This window comes from Peromyscus eremicus, chromosome 4, assembly GCF_949786415.1.
Source record: "Peromyscus eremicus chromosome 4, PerEre_H2_v1, whole genome shotgun sequence".
Taxonomy (NCBI): Eukaryota; Metazoa; Chordata; class Mammalia; order Rodentia; family Cricetidae; genus Peromyscus; species Peromyscus eremicus.
The window spans coordinates 106,063,904-106,082,735 of record NC_081419.1 but is presented as its reverse complement, the minus strand read 5'-3'; the positions used below and the strand labels follow the sequence as shown (position 1 = coordinate 106,082,735).

At 46.4% G+C, this 18,832-nt stretch overlaps 1 protein-coding gene across 2 annotated transcripts in view; it reads left to right on the top strand.

The window, feature by feature from the left end:
• The first annotated feature begins 1,246 nt into the window (after positions 1-1,246).
• The window catches only part of Slc23a2 (solute carrier family 23 member 2), a 49,226-nt gene continuing 31,640 nt past the window's right edge, over positions 1,247-18,832 (top strand). For both annotated transcript variants that reach the window (XM_059261469.1, XM_059261470.1), the window contains exons 1-4: positions 1,247-1,498; positions 7,377-7,475; positions 10,120-10,236; positions 12,438-12,595. In XM_059261469.1, coding sequence (XP_059117452.1) covers positions 1,391-1,498; positions 7,377-7,475; positions 10,120-10,236; positions 12,438-12,595 — 482 coding nt within the window. In that variant the 5' untranslated portion in view covers positions 1,247-1,390. The remainder of the gene's footprint in view (positions 1,499-7,376; positions 7,476-10,119; positions 10,237-12,437; positions 12,596-18,832) is intronic.

Sequence of the window (18,832 nt, the reverse complement as noted above, 5' to 3'; positions counted from 1 at the left end):
ACTTATGCGGTGTGTTTTGTTTTTCCTCTCTGCTCTCATGACTGCTGAATGCTCAAGTGTCACATGTCTTTTCTTACTCCCTGCACCCCCCTGCCCCCACCCCAATCCAAATGGAGAAACGCTGAAAAGGAAGTTTCCGATTGGTGTTCTTTAGTGTGGTTAGATTGTTTTCCTTTTGGAGGGCAGATCTGGCATCACTAATAACCGCCCCCCACTCCTCCCTGCTTGCGCCACACCTTTCTTTATAAAAAGCCAGGCATGCCTGGGCATGTTTTGTTGTAAATGTGCCATCCCGGGTGCTTTCTCCTTTTTGAAGACAGGTTTTACAAATGTTTGTTAATCCAGGGTGGATTAGTTGTATTGTCCAGGTTGTGTTTGGTGGTTTGAAATTGTTTTAATTTTTTTTTTCTCTTTTGAAACTTGTCTGCACAAAATTGTTGCAGGATTTTCCTGATTTTGAATTTTTCTTAGTTTTATTTTAGTTTGGAATATTGAGTGTTTCTCTTTTGAATAATGCCGTCTCTTAGACTCTCCAGACTTGTCATATCCATCTTGGATTTGGTAGTGGTGATCTCTCCCTTCCCGTCTCTTGTGTTACCTCCTCTTTGGGGAGAAAGAGGGAGGCTCTGGGCCTCTTTTTCAGGCTCATGTTATATCCCGTTGAGCCTGCATGCTTTGATTCCTGAGAACTCAAGCTGCTGCCTTGCTTGAGTTCTGCGTAGTCACTAATAATCCTAGGATGTTTGTCTGTTATTGGGTGTTGAAGACCTTCTGCCTTCCATAGGACATATGTAGGGAATTTAGACTTACTTAAGTCCCCATCCAGTCGTGACAGATTGGCTATATTTGCATTGTCTTAAATTTTAATTACAATTCACTTCTGCATTGGCACAAGCCACTTTTTAAGTGCCAGGTGACTAGTGATATCTGCTAGACAGGGCAGGTAAAGAAGATTTTCATCACTGGAGAGTGTTCTATCTAGCAGGTAGCTTGGGGTTAATGCACGTCAGAGGACTACCTTAGCTGTTTTTTTTTTCTCTTCTTTTTCGTATTCTAATATTTTTGACACCATTTCCATGCTTCCTTTTCACCAGGAGGTTGACTGTAGGTGAAGAGGGTGAGTTCTTGGGAAGCATTGCTGGGGTCTCATCAGCTGTTTGGGTGCACTCGGACTGTGTCTGTGCAGGGGGCCTGATGACGCTGGGCCATTGTCTTCTCTGACTTTCCTGCCCTGTCTTTTGCAGGTGGTAAGGGATGACACTAATCTCCGTCTGAGAATCCCGCGTTCCAGGTGCTGAAGAGAGCTACCTCTGCTTGAGCTCCTGGCTTGAACAAGCCTTCCCTCCAGCCACGCCAGGGCACCCCTTGTGTTGGTCGCTCACCTTCCTTAATGATGGGTATCGGCAAGAACACAACCTCCAAGTCAGTGGAGGCTGGTGGTTCCACGGAAGGCAAATATGAAGAAGAAGCGAAGCACCCCAATTTCTTCACTCTCCCGGTAAGAGCATCTCTTCCTTCTCGTTCCTCTCTGGAGTAGATGTAGGACAGACTTTAACAGTTATGTTTTCAGTGAACATTGTGGCACTGAAAATCAACTGCCTCTTATGCTGTCTTTGAGACAACCCAGTATTGGCTGTACTCTCAGCCAGCCTCAGGGCACCTGCTTGGGTTAACCCAGGAAGGAATTACACACTCCTATTAATGTTTTAAACCATTCAAATACCTACTGTATTATGGAGAGAGTCTTCATTTTCTCTCCAAAACTGTACTGTTAGGAATAACATGTAATCCAACTTCTCAAATTGCAGGTGGGAGGGATGAATGACATATTATTGGAATCATATATTACAACATTTCAAAAGACGTAGTTCAGGACCTAACACACCATTAGCTACCTTGAACCTGGCTGATGCAGCAAAGCCTCTTCTCTTTTTTTTCCCTTTCCTTTCCTCTTTCTCTCTCTCTCTTTCTTTCTCTCTTTCTCTTTCCTTCTTTTCTTTTTTCCTTCCTTCCTCCCTTCCTTCCTTCCTTCTTTCTTTCTTTCTTTGAGAATTTCATATGATGTAATTTGAACACATTCATCCCTTTTCCCCCACGTCTCCCGTCCTCTCTTACCCTACTCTTGAGATTTCTTCTCTTTTGTTTTCTTTTCTTTTTTTTTTTTTTTAATTTATTTATTTCTTATGTATACAGCATGTATGACTGCAGGCCAGAAGAGGGCACCAGATCTCATTATAGATGGTTGTGAGCCACCATGTGGTTGCTGGGAATTGAACTCAGGACCTCTGGAAGAGCAGTCAGTGCTCTTAACCACTGAGCCATCTCTCCAGCCCCCCTCTTTTGTTTTCTTTTCCCACCAAGTCCAGTTTGTGTTGAGAGTTGAGACTGCCCTCATGTGTGGTTGACCTACCATGGCCATGTCATTAAAGAAAACAGACTCTTCTCCCCCTGCAGTTTTGGAATGCCAATAGCTCCTCAGCTAGCATTGGGATTTCTTGCTCATCTTGCCCATTGTATGCTGGGAATTTGTCTTAAACCCTCGCTCTTACAGTCTTGTACAGTCCTCCATGACACTCGGTGGCCACATTCAGGCAAAACCATGTGGAGTAGCCGATACTGCAGCCGGAAGCTCCCAGACCCTGGGAATTGTGGCCTCTGGTACTCCTCAGCGCTGGGCTCCTCCGGGCGCTCCTGTCGCTGGTTGAGTTGTGGCTCACTTGTCCTTTAGCATTAATGACACAGCTGTCCCTGGTCCCATAGTGAAACTGTGCAGCTTGTGTCCCAGCCCTCACATAGAGGGATGGAGGGCAGGGGGTGACTAATGCCTGTCTGGCACCTTCCAAGTCCTTGAGCCCCACATTGTCACATCTTCTCTCCAAAGTGAGGCTCACAGGTGTCGGCTTAGACCTGCCTGCTGCGGTTTTAGTGGGGTCTGTTTTTTCCAAATCTCATTCTGGAATTCAGTCCCTGTTAGGAAATAAGAAGAGATGGCATGAGGTGAGACTTTGAAGAGGAGACTAGAGCTCTGCCCTTTGGAATGGATAATCTGTTCGTGCATGTGACTGATAGATTAATGAGTGGGTGGGCTGTGAGAGCCAGCTTAGCTAGCTAGGTCTCTGGTACATCCCTATCTTTCATCATGGGCTGTTTTCACAGCTCCCAGACTCTGTAGGCAAAACAGCATCGCCAGATACAGCCCCTTGAGTCAGAGCCACGACCAGCTGTTTTTCTATTTTACGTATGGCCCATACGTAAGGTATGGGTGCTGTGCCTGCTGTGTGTCTATGTACCATATGATGCAGTGCCTGCAGAGGCCAGAAGAGGTATTGGATCCCCTTGGACAGGAGTTACAGTGGGTTTTGAGCCAGTATGTGGGTTCTGGGGATTGTCCTTCTTTGTGTTTCTCATCTCAGTGACGTGGGACCAATGTGCCGGGATTCCCAACCCTGCCCCTGCAAGGCATTCCTGATATGGCTGCACCTCACTGCCCACATCTAGCTCAGCTTCAACTCTGCTCAGAGCCATATTAATAGTGCAGATCAAAACCTGATCTTAGAAATTTTAAAAACTATTCTAAGACTGTGCGGTTTCCTTGGTAAAATAGTGTTTGAAAGGTCACAAAGTGAAAATATTATCAATTATCAATGTATTTTATATTTGTTCCTTAAACACACACACACACACACACACACACACACACATGCATACACACTCAAACCCACTCCCTCAGTACTTCTGAAGGACTGATTTTAACATTGGATTTTTCCCCCTCTCCTCTTTTGGGTGCAAGTTGTCTAACCAAGAGCCATGTATATGCCAAGACATCCTCTGCCCCAGCATCTGGCCCGGAGCTGGGCGCTGCCTGTTGTACTCATCACAAAGCCCCCATTTACCTCAGAGCATCACTCTATATATACCTTTACGCTTCAGTGGCACTATCCTGTCCAGACCACTAGGTGCTGAAGGGTCTGCTCCTGCTGCTGCTGCCTTTTGACTTTGGCCCACCTGCCCACCCTCTGCTGTAGCTGGAGTGGCTGAGAATTCCCTAGCCTGGCGCCTGGCGCCCACTCTGGATGGACCTCCTGTAGAGTGTCAGGGTTGAGTCTTGTTTGTCTGGGACACAGCTAGGATCTGTTAAATAAATATCTGAGCTTTCATTTAGTTCAAGGAATATCTGTCATATATATAAGGATAGAAAGAATCAGGAGAGCAGTTGTAATTATGAACTCTTGCCAAAATCTGTTGGTTTTGGTCCTGTGTCAGATTTTAAAATTTATTGAGGTTGGCTATAGTGGTGCTACTTTCCTGTAATCGCAGCACTCAGGGGGCCAAGGCTAGAGAGGGTCAGGAGGCTAGCCTGGGCTACATTTTGAGACCCTGTCTCAAAAATTTTTCTTGAGGTACAGTTTGTATAACATAAAATTTGAAATAAAGTTGTCAGAGACATATGATATATTCACAGTGTTTTGTAACTATCACGTCCAGCCAGTTCCAAAACACCCTTGTTCCCCAAGAGGTACAGTTACCCAAGGAGCAGGGCGGCCTTATCCATGGCTTACTCTGCTCTAGACTCAGGTTTCTCTGATGGAGTCCCTTTGTGTTATGTTAGGAAGGTTTGTATTGCCTGTGTGTGTTCTCCTGGGCTTCTCGGGGGTTGAGTGCTGCTGTGCTGCAGCTGGAATGCTGTGGCCTCAAGTGCAGACTTGAGTCTGGCTGGGAACATGGATCTTGCTGTAGCCAGTGCAGGCCAACCAATGTCACAAACCCAGTTGTTCATAGAAGAAGCTGTAGTGTGGCTTAGAATTTTGTCTGTTTTTGTTGTCGTTCGTTTCGTTGTTTGGGGGTGGAGTCTTGCTCTGGTCTATTCTGGCTCCAGATCCACAATCCTCCTGCCTCAGCCTTCTGAGAGCTAGGATTATAGGTATGCACCACTGTACCTGGATAGAAATACTTTTAAAAGCAGACCTTGGCTTAAATTAATAAAAGAAAATTCTGCTCCATTAGAGTGTGCTGAGATCTCTGCATACTTTACAACTCGGACTTGGGTCTGCATGCTTTCGAATGAGAAATTTAATTTTTTGCTGGCTCAATTTCCTTAGCTACAAAAGTAAGTGTATTGGAAATCTCTCTGGAATTCCTCAGTCCAAGGAACTTTATACTCACTCTGCTGCTTAGCTCCTTAGTCTTTTTAGTAACTCCTTCCTGGAGAAAAAAACTTGTGTTCACTATAGGAAACTACCAAAATATGTAAAAGGAAAAGGAAGGTAAAATGGCCTTTAGATTAACAACAGCCACTGTTAATATTTGGGAATATGTCGTTATTGTCTTCTGTTTTAAATTTTGGCTTGTGTGCTGATGCTATTATTTTTTTTTGATTTTTTTTCCATTGTCAGTATGTCAACTTCAAAGTTTCTGTCCTCTCCTCCCACCTTCTCCCCCCACCCATCCTCTTTTTCCTTTAGACAGCTGTCCTGTGTAGCCCAGACAAGTATACAATGTATCTTGATCATAGTCCACTTCCTGACCACCTCACAGTTCTCCCAGAACCTCCCCATTCTCCCTCTTCTTCATGTTGCACAGTCTAGTTAATGCTGTTGTGTGTGCGTGGGTGTAAAGAAATGGTTCTCAAACTTCATAACGCTGTGACCTTTAATACAGTTCCTCATGTCCTGGTGACTCTCAACCATAATACTATTTTGTTGCTACTTCATAACTGTAATTTTGCTGCTGTTATGACTTGTAATGTAAATATCTGATATGCAGATATCTGATATGTGAGCCCTGTGAAAAGGTCGTTTGCCCCACAGGTTGAGAACCATTGGTGGAGAGCCATCCACCAGAGCTTAGGCAACCTGCAAGAGGTCATACCCTAAAGAAAACTGACTCTCCCCCTCTTAGCAGCTGTCAGCTGCCGATTTTTCTCACCTAGGGTAGGGCCTTGTGAGCCCCTACTTCATTTATGCTTGATCTCACACAGGTTTCTTTCTTGGGGTTAAAGCCTCTTTCGTTTTCAGTATTGCATCTTGAGAGATCCCTAGGAATGGAACCATTTGGTTAAGGAATGAAAATACTTTTAGTTTTCTTGTTTCTAATCAGATAAATCATACTGTTTCTCACCAAAGGAGGCAAGCATGGGGCTAGACTTCTTTTGAATCCATCCCAAGATGGGCTGGTCTCCCAGTGTCCCAAACAGCTACACACAGCAGGCTGCTTAGTTATAGTCCTCTGACTGCAACACTTCCTGCCTGCCCCTCCCAAATCCCCCACTTTTATCCATATATCTTTACTTGCAAATGTTCACTGCAAAGTCTTTGGTCTGGTTTGAGGCCTGTTTCTGCTACACCATCACTGGAACTTCTCTTGGTTACCCTGTTGTTGCCCTGTGTCGTGGAGATCCTGCAGCTTTGGATCTGAGGGATTGGTCCCTTCACATGCTCCAGCAGATCACAGATAGTGTGGATGTTGGGGAGGTCCAACTCATAACCCTGGTTCTGGGCCTGTATAGTTTCAGGATTGGTCAGTCCGCCAGCTCTCCCTTGTACTTACCACCAAGGTGAGCTGTCCTGCATGGCCCTTGCTAGTTCACCCCTTGCAGTGATGAGCAAGGGGCTGGGCCAGTTCTCCTGTACCCACACCTTCAGGGCCACTGTGTTGCCCAGGTATGGCATAGGGCCACTCTCCCGAGGGCTGCAGTTGATGAGAGGCAAGGACAGCTCTCTCACTCTTATGACCTCAGGGCCGGCTCTCTCACCTGCCTCAGACATTGATGGAGTGGGGAAGGATCTCTCTCCTGCCCATGCCACCGCATGACAGATGAGCAATGGGGACAGCTCTCCTATGCTCACAACTTCGGGGTTGGCTCACCCACATTTCCGCCAACAGGATTGACTCTATTGTGCTGCTCAGGCAAGGTGCAGGGCCTGCTCTTCCGAGGCAAAACTTCCTCCTTCTAGAGCAGACTGGCAGTTGCTTTGGTGGTTCCCGAAGAAGTGGTCTTAACTAAAGTAGCTTAGACACCACCACTCAGCAGCAACCTGGTCACCCGAATTGCAACACTGGTTTATCAGTCACCTCCCTTATCCTGGAGGGTGTTGGGGAGCCTATGGCTAGAGGTTTCTGTGGAATGTTTCATTTCTGTCTTCCCTGGTGGGCTCTGGCTCACCCAACTCCACCCTATGGGTCATAGCCCATTTCCCTATTTAAAATAGCCTATACACATCAGTTTCATTTAAGAAAATGAACTTGGCTGCTGTGATATGTAAAATGCATTTTAGGGCTCTTCTAAGAATTATGGGAGGCCTTTTGGAAAAAACACATTTCCCTACAGCACAGTGGCAAGTGTTGAAGCAGCCTCTCAGGACAGCCTTTCTCCCCAGGTGGTGATCAACGGAGGGGCCACGCCCAGCGGAGAGCAGGACAACGAAGACACAGAGCTCATGGCAATCTACAGCACGGAAAATGGTATCGCAGAGAAGGTACTGTGCTCACCCCGGTACTGCCTGACCCCGTGCTTCTGCAGGGCCAGGGATGTCTGGTTTGCGGCAGTGTATCTGTGTGTGTGTGTGTGTGTGTGTGTGTGTGTGTGTTAGGGGGTGGTCTGCATGTTTGTTTTGTAATGGAAGAGTCATAATTACTAGGTTTTAATTGTCTTAGTAGCAGTTAAGGTTAAAAGCCCTTAAGAGTCATTATCTAGGTATTTTTAAAAGCCTCGCCAGAATGCCTGAGAACAGTGGTTAAGAGCTTGAGGACTGAAAGTCAAGTCTGACTACAAAGGTGACGCAGACTCTTAAGGAAATTGACATGACTCTCTGGGCATCAGCTTTCACTTCAAAGATAGGAATAAAAATACAAGGTAGGTGTACCTAAGATAGATATCTGAAACCCCAAACTTTAACTACCAATGTGGCTTTCAAAAGCATTTTGTATGTAGTGTATGTATGTGTATATATGTGTGTATAGATGTATACTTGTATTTGCATATATACACATACACACATGTATGTTCCTCTGTATAGCTTTGGAGCCTGTCCTGGAACTCACTCTGTAGCCCAGGCTGGCCTCTGTCTGCCTCTGCCTCCTAAGTGCTGGGATTAAAGGCGTGTGCCACCACCACCTGGCAAGGATGTTGCCACTCTTGAGGAAGCCTTCAACACATGGACCTTCAGGGGTCACTGGGCAAACTATAGCATATATCACTTTTTGTAAGCTATGTGACAGTGTTGAGTTTGCCTTGGATGGTAAGCCCAGTATGTCCATAGTCCTGTCAGTATAGACAAGTGTTTCAGGAGTGGCCATTGGGTCCAATCACGTCTTCATGATTCATAGATTCCATTCAGTTCTCATCCTCACAGTTGTTTATGGAGAGAAGCTGCAGGTAAAATTCCTGATTTTTCCAGTCATCTTTCCCCCAGTGCAGGCAGGCAGGCAGGCAGACAGTGTTGTAATTCTTTCTCCTGCAGCAATGGATAGCACTTGTGAAATGTTGCCAACTAGAGAAGCTCACCGGGGCTTTGGCATGGAAGGTTTTATCAGGAACCCAACCTCTTAGGTATGGCTGGCCACCTGTGTGGCTGAGTTTAGATTCTAGCTTCTCAGACTACAAGCTGGTAACAGTGACCCAAGGACCTTGCTGTAGACCACATTGTTAGCTTAAATGTTACCTTACCCAAGGCTTTAGAGGGGGAAAAAAGAAGTAATAATTATGATTTTTAAAACCCAAGAACAAAAGCAAAGCACCTGGGCTAGTATCAGGAAGGCCAGACCTACTTTGCAAGGCAAGGTGTGAGTGGCTCAGGCCTTTGAGCCAATCTTTCCTAGTCTTTTACACATACGTTGCACTTTCTATGTCTACAACTACAGCTTTGGAAAGACACAATACCATTTTAACACATCCTGCCAACATCCGCTGCTGGACCAGAGGCAAATGCGCGTTCTGTAACATTTGAGTCAAATGTCAGCTTCATTAAGCTGTACCTTTAAACTGTAGAAGATGAAGCAAAACTCTAGCATGTTTGTGGAAAGGGATTCAACCCCAAGACAGAGCTCCCCTTTTCAAGGAAATTTGGGTGACAGTGCATGGAGCCAGCAGCATGTGGGCTGGATTGTCAGACATGGGCTCCAGGGTCACAATGTCATCTCTCTCTCTTTTTTTCTTTTTTTTGTAGAACATTTTCATTTTGGTTCCTATTACTTTGTTTGCTAGATTACAAAATATTTTTTTAATAAGATACTGTGTTCGTTAATTTTTAATTACTGTGATAAAATACCACAACCAAGGCTTATTTTGGGCTTATGGCTCCATGACCACTACTGCAGGGAGCTTGGCAGAGTCAGGCAAATGAGAGCTTAAATCTGGAACCACAAACAGGAAGCAGACAAGCCTGGTCCCAGGGATACACTTCCTCTAGCAAAGCCACACCTCCTAATCCTCCCCAAACAGCCCCTAACCAGGGACCAAGTATTCAAATGCCTGGTCTCAGGCATCTCATTCCAACCACCACAGATACGCATGGCAGATTCTAAGAAATACAATTAATTCTTTGCAGTCTTAGAAACCAGAGCAGTTTCAAGATTGTGTAGAAAGAAAGACAGGGTTTCCTTGAGCCTTCTGTTCAGCTGATGTCCTAGCTGACTACACAGCTAGGTTGAGTTAGTTGTCTTGGTGATCTTGGCCTTCAAAAGCATGTAGTACTTAACACTTTAAATTCTTTATTAAATTGTCACATAAAATATTAGAAATATTTTGGTTTTTTTTCTAATTAAGAAATTTTTTTATTCATTTTTACATACCAATCACAGATCCCCTTCTTCCCTCCTTCAGAATTCTCTTCCAACCCACCCCCCCATTTTTTTTTTTTTTTTTAATCCAAAATCAAAATCTGAGTCCTTAAGCTTGGGCAGAAGGTCTGCTCAGGTTTGGAGCTCTTGGAGATGAGTTGATGTCAAGGGAGACAGAGCTCTTGTTCTAGAACTAGCTCTCTGAGCAAGTGTACTTGAACCCTGCATCAGCGCTCAAAAGATGGAATGTAGTTTGGGGCAGTAGAGGGCTGCGCTAAGCTGAAAGAGCTAACATTCTGGGCGGTGACTAAGTCCCTCCTCTTCTCGTCTCGACTCTTGCAGAGTTCTCTTGCAGAGACCCTAGACAGCACTGGGAGTCTGGATCCCCAGAGGTCAGATATGATCTACACTATAGAGGATGTTCCTCCCTGGTACTTGTGCATATTCCTGGGGTTGCAGGTAAGATGGTCCTTCCAGGGTGTGTGACCTCTGGGCTAATGCTTGTATGTCTACCAGCTTGCTTTTCAAGAGATTCCTTTTTTCTCTTTTTCTTTTTGTGGCAAGGTCTCTTTGTGTAGCCTTGAGTGTCCTAGAACTCACTCTGTAGACCAGGCTGGCCTTGAACTCAGATGCCTCTGAATCCCGAATGCTGGGATTAGAGGTGTGTGCCCCCCACCCATAGTCTTTTCTGTTTTTATTCTGTGTATTATGTGTGGGTATGTATCAACTGCAGGTGCTGCGGAGGCCATAGGTGTTGACGAGGGTTCTGAGAACTGAACTCCCTTTTTCTGAGAGAACAATAGATGCTTTTAATTGCTGAGCCATCTCTCTAGTCCCCAAGTTTTATCTTTAATTAAGATTTATTATGGATTATTTTCCAAGAATGGTGCACAGGAATTTTCAGCATTAATTTCATAAATAGCAGGAAGAAGAAAAGAACCAGGAAGGAAACATTCAGGGAACAAAAAAAGTGATCCAATAGGAAGGAAAAAGGAGGCAGCTGTAGGGAAGGCAGACAGAAGAAGGAAGAAAGCAGAACACAGAGGAAGCAGTAATTAGCTTTGACCTCCCATCCCTGACCTTAGCAGTCCATGACCATGGCAAGTGCCTGTTGGCCAGGACCTGAGAGAAGGTCTTACCTTTTAAAGGAAGGGAATTGCTGCCTCCAGCCTTATCTGCTGTAGCTTCCAGCAGGAGGGAAGGCTGACAGTAGCCAGGTCTACTGTAGGTTTGCTGCTTGTCCTCAGTACTCTTGTCTTGCCTACAGATTGAAAGTGGCTTTTTAAGAAAAGGGACAGGCGGGGGCTCTCTCCTCACTGGCCTCACTGCCTGGCTTCTGACCACTCTGGGTTTGAACACTGTTTTGAGGTGTGTGTTTCCGTATTTCCTTGCTCAAGTTTGTGTGATCTCTAAGGTTTCCCAGGTGCTGGGAAAGTCAGTCTTGTTGCCCAGACCCCTATGTTTACTTGGCTCTGACTGGTGCCTGATTGTGTTTTCCTCCCCACCCTGCAGCTGGAGGGCTGAGTGGGCTTGGTGAAAGACTACACTCAGGCCAGGTGTCCTGGACCTAATATAGGCAGCCCACCTTTCAGATCTTTCTATTATAGATGTTTTCAGAATAGTCAAATGGAGTAACAACTCTTGCCTCCTGCTCTTAACAATACACAGTACATTGTGCACTGCTGTGAGACGTTTTCGACAGAACACACATATCTGCACATTTGAGTTGCAGTCAATATGTATGTTTCTCTCACTTGGGCAGAAATGGGAAGCTGTGGGGACAAAAAAGAGGAAGTTCACAGAACAGAAATAAAGAAATAGAAAATTAGGGGGAAAGGGAAGTGAATTGTGAATGCTGGGGCTGTCTTCAAGAGCCACAGGAGTAAGGATGGGGTCCTAAAAGGAAGAGTAGTAGGGGGTTCTTTCTGAAGGATTCCTGTAGCCTGTACCCTGAACCTTGCCTAACTGGAATAGGTGACTATTTGCCTAGTGGTACCAGACCACAGAACAAGGTAGAAAATGCCTTCTGCTGTGAACTCACTGTGTGGTATAATCCCTAGACCCGAGAGGGCTAAAAAGAAGTGAAAGAACTCCATAGAGAATGCAGATATAAAATATGAGTGTATCAACTGGGTTCAGTGCATTCCTGTTATCTCTGATTATCAGAAGGCTGAAGCTGGAAGGTTAGGAGTTCGAGATCAACTTGGGCTAAATAGTGAATTTCAGTACACCCTGGATTCCAAAATGAGACCCTGTCTCTATAAAACATGAACAAAACAAGATCTTATTAAATCAAGTCCTAGAGTATGCCTAACTAGGGTCTCTTTCAATACTGCAAGAATGGTTCAGCACAATGCAGTTATCAGGTTAGAGACGTGTTTGGGAGGACAAAAAATAGGTATCTCTAGTGAGAACTGTCTAAGCTTCTGTTGAGAGCTTCCTTTGTGCCAAAGTGAGTTCATGTCAGTGATGTCCTAATACAGCAGGGTGATAGGGAAGGGCAAGTGACAAGTGTGAATGGACATGATCAGATGTATAACTTGTACACCTAGAGATCCTTCCCGTGGCTGTAAGTCTTAAAGACACCAGGGGGCAACACCGGGGCAAATCAAGCAAAAGCAAGGGCAGGTTTACTTTTCCCCTTGTCTCTCCTCGAGCAGCACTACCTGACGTGTTTCAGCGGCACAATTGCTGTGCCCTTTCTGCTGGCTGATGCCATGTGTGTGGGGGATGACCAATGGGCCACCAGCCAGCTCATCGGGACCATTTTCTTCTGCGTGGGAATCACGACATTGCTGCAGACAACATTTGGATGCAGGTGAGATGGGGTGCTGTGGGACGTTCACATCCCAGCAAGGCACTGAGCTGGGCCCTTTGCCCAGCACTATTGGATACATCAATTGGTGTTACGGCGTATTCCAGTGGCCATTGGTCTCCAGTCCACCTTTACAAGGTGTCCCTGGTCCCATGTTTCTTCTCTTCATGAAGGAAACTATCCCATTGTGCAAGCTGGAAACAAAGCCTTTTTATTGCCAGTGTTGGCTGGCAAGGCCCTGCCAGTCTTTAGCGTGCCTTCTAGTCCTCTCCTGTAATTCAGACCCAGTCAGTCTCTTTGACTGAGTTCCCATGTGGTCTCTTGCACCGTGACTCTATGCACTCCCAGCCCATGCCATCTTTCTACTGCTCCCCTCCTTGGGCTGCCCAGGCCACATTCTTCCTGGTGTATAGCTTGTCCCTGATTCTCCGCCTTTCCCAGGCTTCCAGGTGAGCCTCTGAGCCCCACCCTCCTGCATGTCCCAGTGGCCCACCCATGGAGCACACCTCTACATCCTCCATCCCACTCATCCCCACTCCCGAGACTCCTGAAGTCCTCTGTTCTCCCTGAATTTCTACACCTGTGTTTTATGGTCTTTGGATTCATCTTCTAATGTGGCCCTGCTTTTCTGCTGTCTTTGCCCGCTCTCTCACACTGCCCTTCTTGGTGCTAGCACTTGGACTTATTTACCTTTGCATCATAGCCCCGGCACCTGGGGATGGAGCTGAGCCAGGAAATACAGGAGGCAACGCTCTTAGCTTCTCCTCTCTTTTCCATATTGAACTCTATTCACAGCATAGCCTCCTACTTGCCAAGGCTCTGCTGCTTGTCCTCAGAGTAAAGTTTGTGGCTGTATCTCTTTATCCATTGGGAGACAGGGCAAGTAGGGCATGCTTTTCCCTGCTGGGAAGCAGCAGCCAGAGGGACAGCGAGTAGCAGGCAGCCGTGACCTGTGTTCTGATGTGCCAGACTCGATCCTCAGGGCTCTCAAGGGCTACCCTACCCAGGGGACAGTTGGCACCTGGGGTGTCTGGTTGCAGTGTAGGTGGGGTGGAGAGGCAAATGGCAGTTCCCTTGTAGGTCTGCTATTGGAGAGAAGCTGTCTGCACCTGGCCATGCGGCTGGCAAGCTGTGGGTTCTTAGGTCCCCTTAGACAATCTGCAGCTCCTATACTGAGCAGAAGGGTTGGAGGTGTTCTCTCCAGGGGCCCAGAAGAGAGGAGCAGGGGTGTCATTGATGTGCTGGGGAAGGAGATGAACCCAGGCCTTTTACAAAGCATTCAAGCCAGGGAGTTAAATGTGGCAGTAGTGACACTGGTGTTTTGTGTTATATTTAAGACTCTGGCCACAGGTTTGGATTGGGTGGAGCAGCTTTTGTTGGCTGTACCTTGTACACAGGGCATGGCAGGCACTCTGGGAAATACTTTTCCTAAACAGCTGGCTTGACCTACAGTTGTTAGAGTTGCTGACATGGAGAGGTGATGGGTGCTCTCTCTTGTGGCTGTATCTGCCTGTGTGAGCTGCATCCTCATATGCCAGAGGCCAGGCCAAGTGACTGCTGAACCTGGGGGCAGACTTATGTAAGATGACATGGCCAGTGGACCTCAAGGAAGTGCTTTTGGTCTTGGGGGCACCCTTTGTGCCTGTTGTTCAGGCATCAGCCCATGGAGACCAATGTTGGTCAGTGCAGTTCATCTCTCTTTTTGCCTGAAATAGCAGTCAGCCAAGAAAGAACCAGAGAGGGACTGGAAATAAGGAGCGGTGCTTAGGCATGGAGTTCAGTGTGCTCATGAGGCTTTATGTCCCCTGTGGGGTGAAGAGTAGCAAGCCCCTTTTCACCATGTGTGGTGTGGCCACATGCTTGGTTGTTTATCGGGAGGCCGGTATCCCATCTAAGAACCAGGCAATGAGTGCACACCGTCCAGGAGAGTGGCTGCTGTGGTATCGTGCCGGGCCTGGGATGCGGGATTCTGTGGCTCTTGAGGTCTGGGTGGTATCCACTCTTGACCTTTGAAAAGAAGAAAAGTACTGACAGCCTCACAGATATCTAGTGACTCATCTGTGTGAAGGTGGCAAGCAGCTAGGACCATGCACATATGATGATGTCCATACCCCAGAGCATTGTATAGGGCCGTAAGACAGGAGGTGATGTCTTGCCTGTGACTTGAGGAGCTGATAATGGTAGAGATAAGTCCCAGAGACTTGGGTTTTGGGCCTAGGAGGATGAGAGAGTATCTTGGCAGAGGTGGAAGCAAAAGCAGTAACTTACAACCCAGCACAGGATTCCTCTCACTAGGCACAAGCCAGGGCTTGGCTGAGCACTAGGACCCTGCACTGGTAGGGTTGTACCGAAGGCCTTAGCTTGCAGCATGTGACCAAAGAGAAGTAGTGGGACATACCTTCTCGGCCTTAGGACCTTAGGCAGCTGCCTCCTTTGGGCAGGTGAGAGGAAGCTGCCTCCAGTGCCCCTGGATGACAGTGTTTGCCTTTGTCTTAATCATCTAGTATATTTTTGCAGATTATTTTGGGCAGTTGTAGAGTGTAACTGAAATGGGCATCCTTTTGGTTCTGTTAGATAGCAGTGTGGAACATCACCAGTGCTGAGAATTATCATCTCAGGAGGCATTTTAAAATTCCTGTTTAAAATAAGATCAAATAAAGCAATTCACACAAAGGAGATGCAAAGGTGCACGTTGGAGGATGGAGCCAAGAGCTAGGCTGTTCCCATCACCATGTCTAGAGATTGCAGGCGGTCTGTGCTTTGATTTACTAGTCATTGTTTGGGCTTCCCATAGCAGAAGTTTTTCATGTGAAACTTTTGTGGTTTCTTGGCAGATTCTCAGAATTTCACAACTCTGGTGATTATCTGTGTTGGTCATAGGTTCTGTGTGTATGTGTGTTTTCCTGCCATTTGTTGGCACCCGGGCTTCCATCCCTGGGCAGCTAGGGTATATGGGCCCTGCCTCTGAGGGGTGGACCTTTTATTCTACAGAAGCTAGAGAGCAGTGAAGAGTAGTCATCTGTGGTTAGGTCCTACTCCCTTCCTTTCTGCCGCCTTGAAAACCTATCTTTATCTTGTTCATAAAATAGAATTCAGGAAAGGTGATGCATGCTGTTAATCCTAGCTCTCAGGAGGCAGAGGCAGGTGGATCACTTTGAGCTTGAGGCCAACCTGGTCTATATATAGAATTCTAGGGCAGCCAGTACTGCATAGCGAGGTCCTGTGTCCAAAAATGAAAGAAGCTAAAATTGATCTTTGAGAAACAAAGATGATGAAACAGATGGGTCCCTTCTCAGACCTGAAGCTAAGCACAGGGTAGCAGTCTCCTAGGGGTGCCTGCGTCCCCGCGGTGACGCGCTCTCCGGGCTGTAGGGAATGTGGTACAGTGCTGCTGTAGGTCTGCCTTCCCTACTTTGCTGCCTAAGAATGTCTTCCGTGCCTTTGGGGACCACCATCTTTTCCCCTGGGGACTTCAGTGGCTGTTTTGCCCCCTAGAACGTCTGTCTGTTGGGTGAGGTGATTTGCAGAATGCCTCTCCCTCTCCCTCTCCCTCTCCTCCCTTGCCTGGCTTTTCCCTTGGACTCTGCTGTCAGGATCTTCATTGCTTCGCTCCCGTGATGGAGACTGAAGAGTTCTCGCTCTGGTTGGTTGGTTTGGCAGGGTTAGTTGTCCCTGAGCTTGTTCTAAGAGCTGCTGCCAACCCTTTTAAATCTCCCTGTCACGGGGATAGGGTTACTCAGAGTCTTCCTAACCCACAGCGAGCCAGCCTGCAGTTGTGTGTCTAGAGCCCTCACCTCTGCACAAACACCCTGAGTTAGTGTGGAGAGAGCTTCTCTGAAGCCCCGTGCTTCCCTGCCTTACTGATTCTTCTCACGGCTGTGGCTAGGGGAGAGAGAACCCCACTGCTTTAGAGGATTCCTCAAGCCTGCTCACTCCGTCATCCCCCAGTAGTGTAAGAGTATCGGTAGGTAGGGACTACCCAAGGGGCCCCTTGTGGTCAGGCACATAGGAGATTCCTTTGCTGAGAGCCACTGGATCTGGTTAAGTTCTGGTTTAGCCACAGTCCGAAGGAGAAAGTCTCCTGCCTTCTGTTTTATTAGCTTCTCGTGGCCAGGGCGTGTATGTATGAGACTCACTAAGGGCAGTACACTTCTGGGTCTTGCATCTGGGGACCTTGAACATACATATTGTTGGAGTGCATAGTGGTTATTTATCTAGGGAGGTTGAAAGTTTTCCCGAGTTTCTTCACCCCTGAGGGGTCTTGTGTTTGTTTTAGTTTTTGTGAACCAGTTGAAAATAAGATTGCAGATAGCATGATGTCCCACCCTAAACTGTCACAGGGATGATAGTCTCTGAGTAACCATAACACCATTTATCAACGAGAAAATAATTATTCTGTCATATCATCTAATATGCAGTCCACATTTAATTTCCCCAGTTGTCCCTAAAATATGTGTTATAACTGTTCCCCAAGCCTCTCTAAGCCATGGTCCAATTAAGCTCATATTGCTTTACTTGCTACGTCTCTGGTCTCTTACCTCCCTATATCATCTTTTTAGAGTCCAGACCAGGTGTCTCATCGACTTGTGATCCCAGTTTGTCTGGTTGTGTTCTCTGATGCTGTTTAATCTGCTGCACAGTCTCTCATTTGTTGTGAACTGGGAGATGGGGCCAGAGACAGGGATGATTCAGGGTGAGTGTGTCACCAGAACTACTTTGTCGGTGATATTAGGCTCTTTGTATTCTGCCATGCCAAGCAGCACATAATAGCTGGTTGTAGAGTTTTCCCCACCAGTAAAGTTTACTGCCTACTTCACTAAGGAAGCATTTTAAATAGCACATTGAAATGGGAGGCCAGTGCAAACCTGGAGGGAAATGACCTTGAAAGACATCATGTCTAGTCAGCTTCACTGGGGCTATAGACTTAGTGGCCTGGGTCTCTTTGTCCCACTTACAGCCATAGGACTTTGGCCAGGCTGCTTAGCTTCTCAAAGACCATTCCCTCTGATGTAAAAGAATAATAAGCATGTTATTGAGTGTTATGCAAGGTAGTGCCTGCCCCTGCCGGTTCCATGAGCTGTCATTACCTGAGCTCTGGAAAGGAGACAGAAGCCTGGTGGAGTAGCATGTCCCTGATGAATGTTACAGGAGTGGGTGTGCACCCTGGCCGTGCAGGCATGTTCTGACTTGGGTGGAACAGAGGTCATTTGACCCAGCTCCTCCTGAGGCCTGAGCTACTCCTGCCTCAGTTGCATGTTTTCTGTGGCTGGGGTGTTGGCCATGCTACCTGAGATTGCTCTTTTTTGTTGTGTTTTAAATCTTCAGGGTGTCAGGATTAAGCTGTGTGTGGCTTTAAAAATTTTGTTCTCTTCTCGGTATATTTTTGTTTGTTTGTTTGTTTTCAAGACAGGGTTTCTCTGTGCAGCCTTGGATGTCCTGGAACTAGCTATGTAGACCAGGCTGGCCTCTGCCTTCTGAGTGCTGGGGTTGAAGGAGTAAGCCACCACCACCCAGCTCTCTACACCCTTTTTATTTGACTGTCTGATCCTGTGAGCCTGGCACATTCCCCGTGCCACAGATTGCCCATTCTCTCCCTCATCCTCCATACTTCTCACCTCTCTGCTGGTGATTGACAAGAGTAGGAGGAAACAGTTCTCACTAAGTGTTAGGAGGGGAAGTAGCTCCTTGCACTTTTCCCGACTTCAGGACCACTATACAGCAGCAGTACTTTTCAGTACTTAAGCAACGTTATCTTCCCATATGTTCCCCCAAAGAATTGATAGACATTTTTTTTAAAGATTTATTTAGTCATGTGTTTTATGTATATGAATGCTCTGTCTTGCACATCAAAAGAGGGCATCAGATCCCATTACAGATGGTTGATGAGCCACCATGTGGTTGCTGGTATTTGAACCTAGGACCTCTGGAAGAGCAGTCTGTGCTCTTAACTGCTGAGCCATCTCTCCTGAGAGACATGCTTTTTAAAAAGTTCTCTTTGCTAGGTGTCCTTTAAGGATATAGATTTATATAGATATATAAGGCTATAGAGTTATATAGATATAACTCTCTGTTGGTTTGAAGCCAGCCTAGTCTACATGGTGAGTTCCAGGCCAGCCAAGGCTACACAGTGAGACCTCTTCTCAAAAATAGATAAAATAAAACAAATGAATAGATAACCGTTATGTAATGAGTAGTCGTATTAACATACAATAAAAGGCGCCTTTTCTTTTTTTTTTTTTT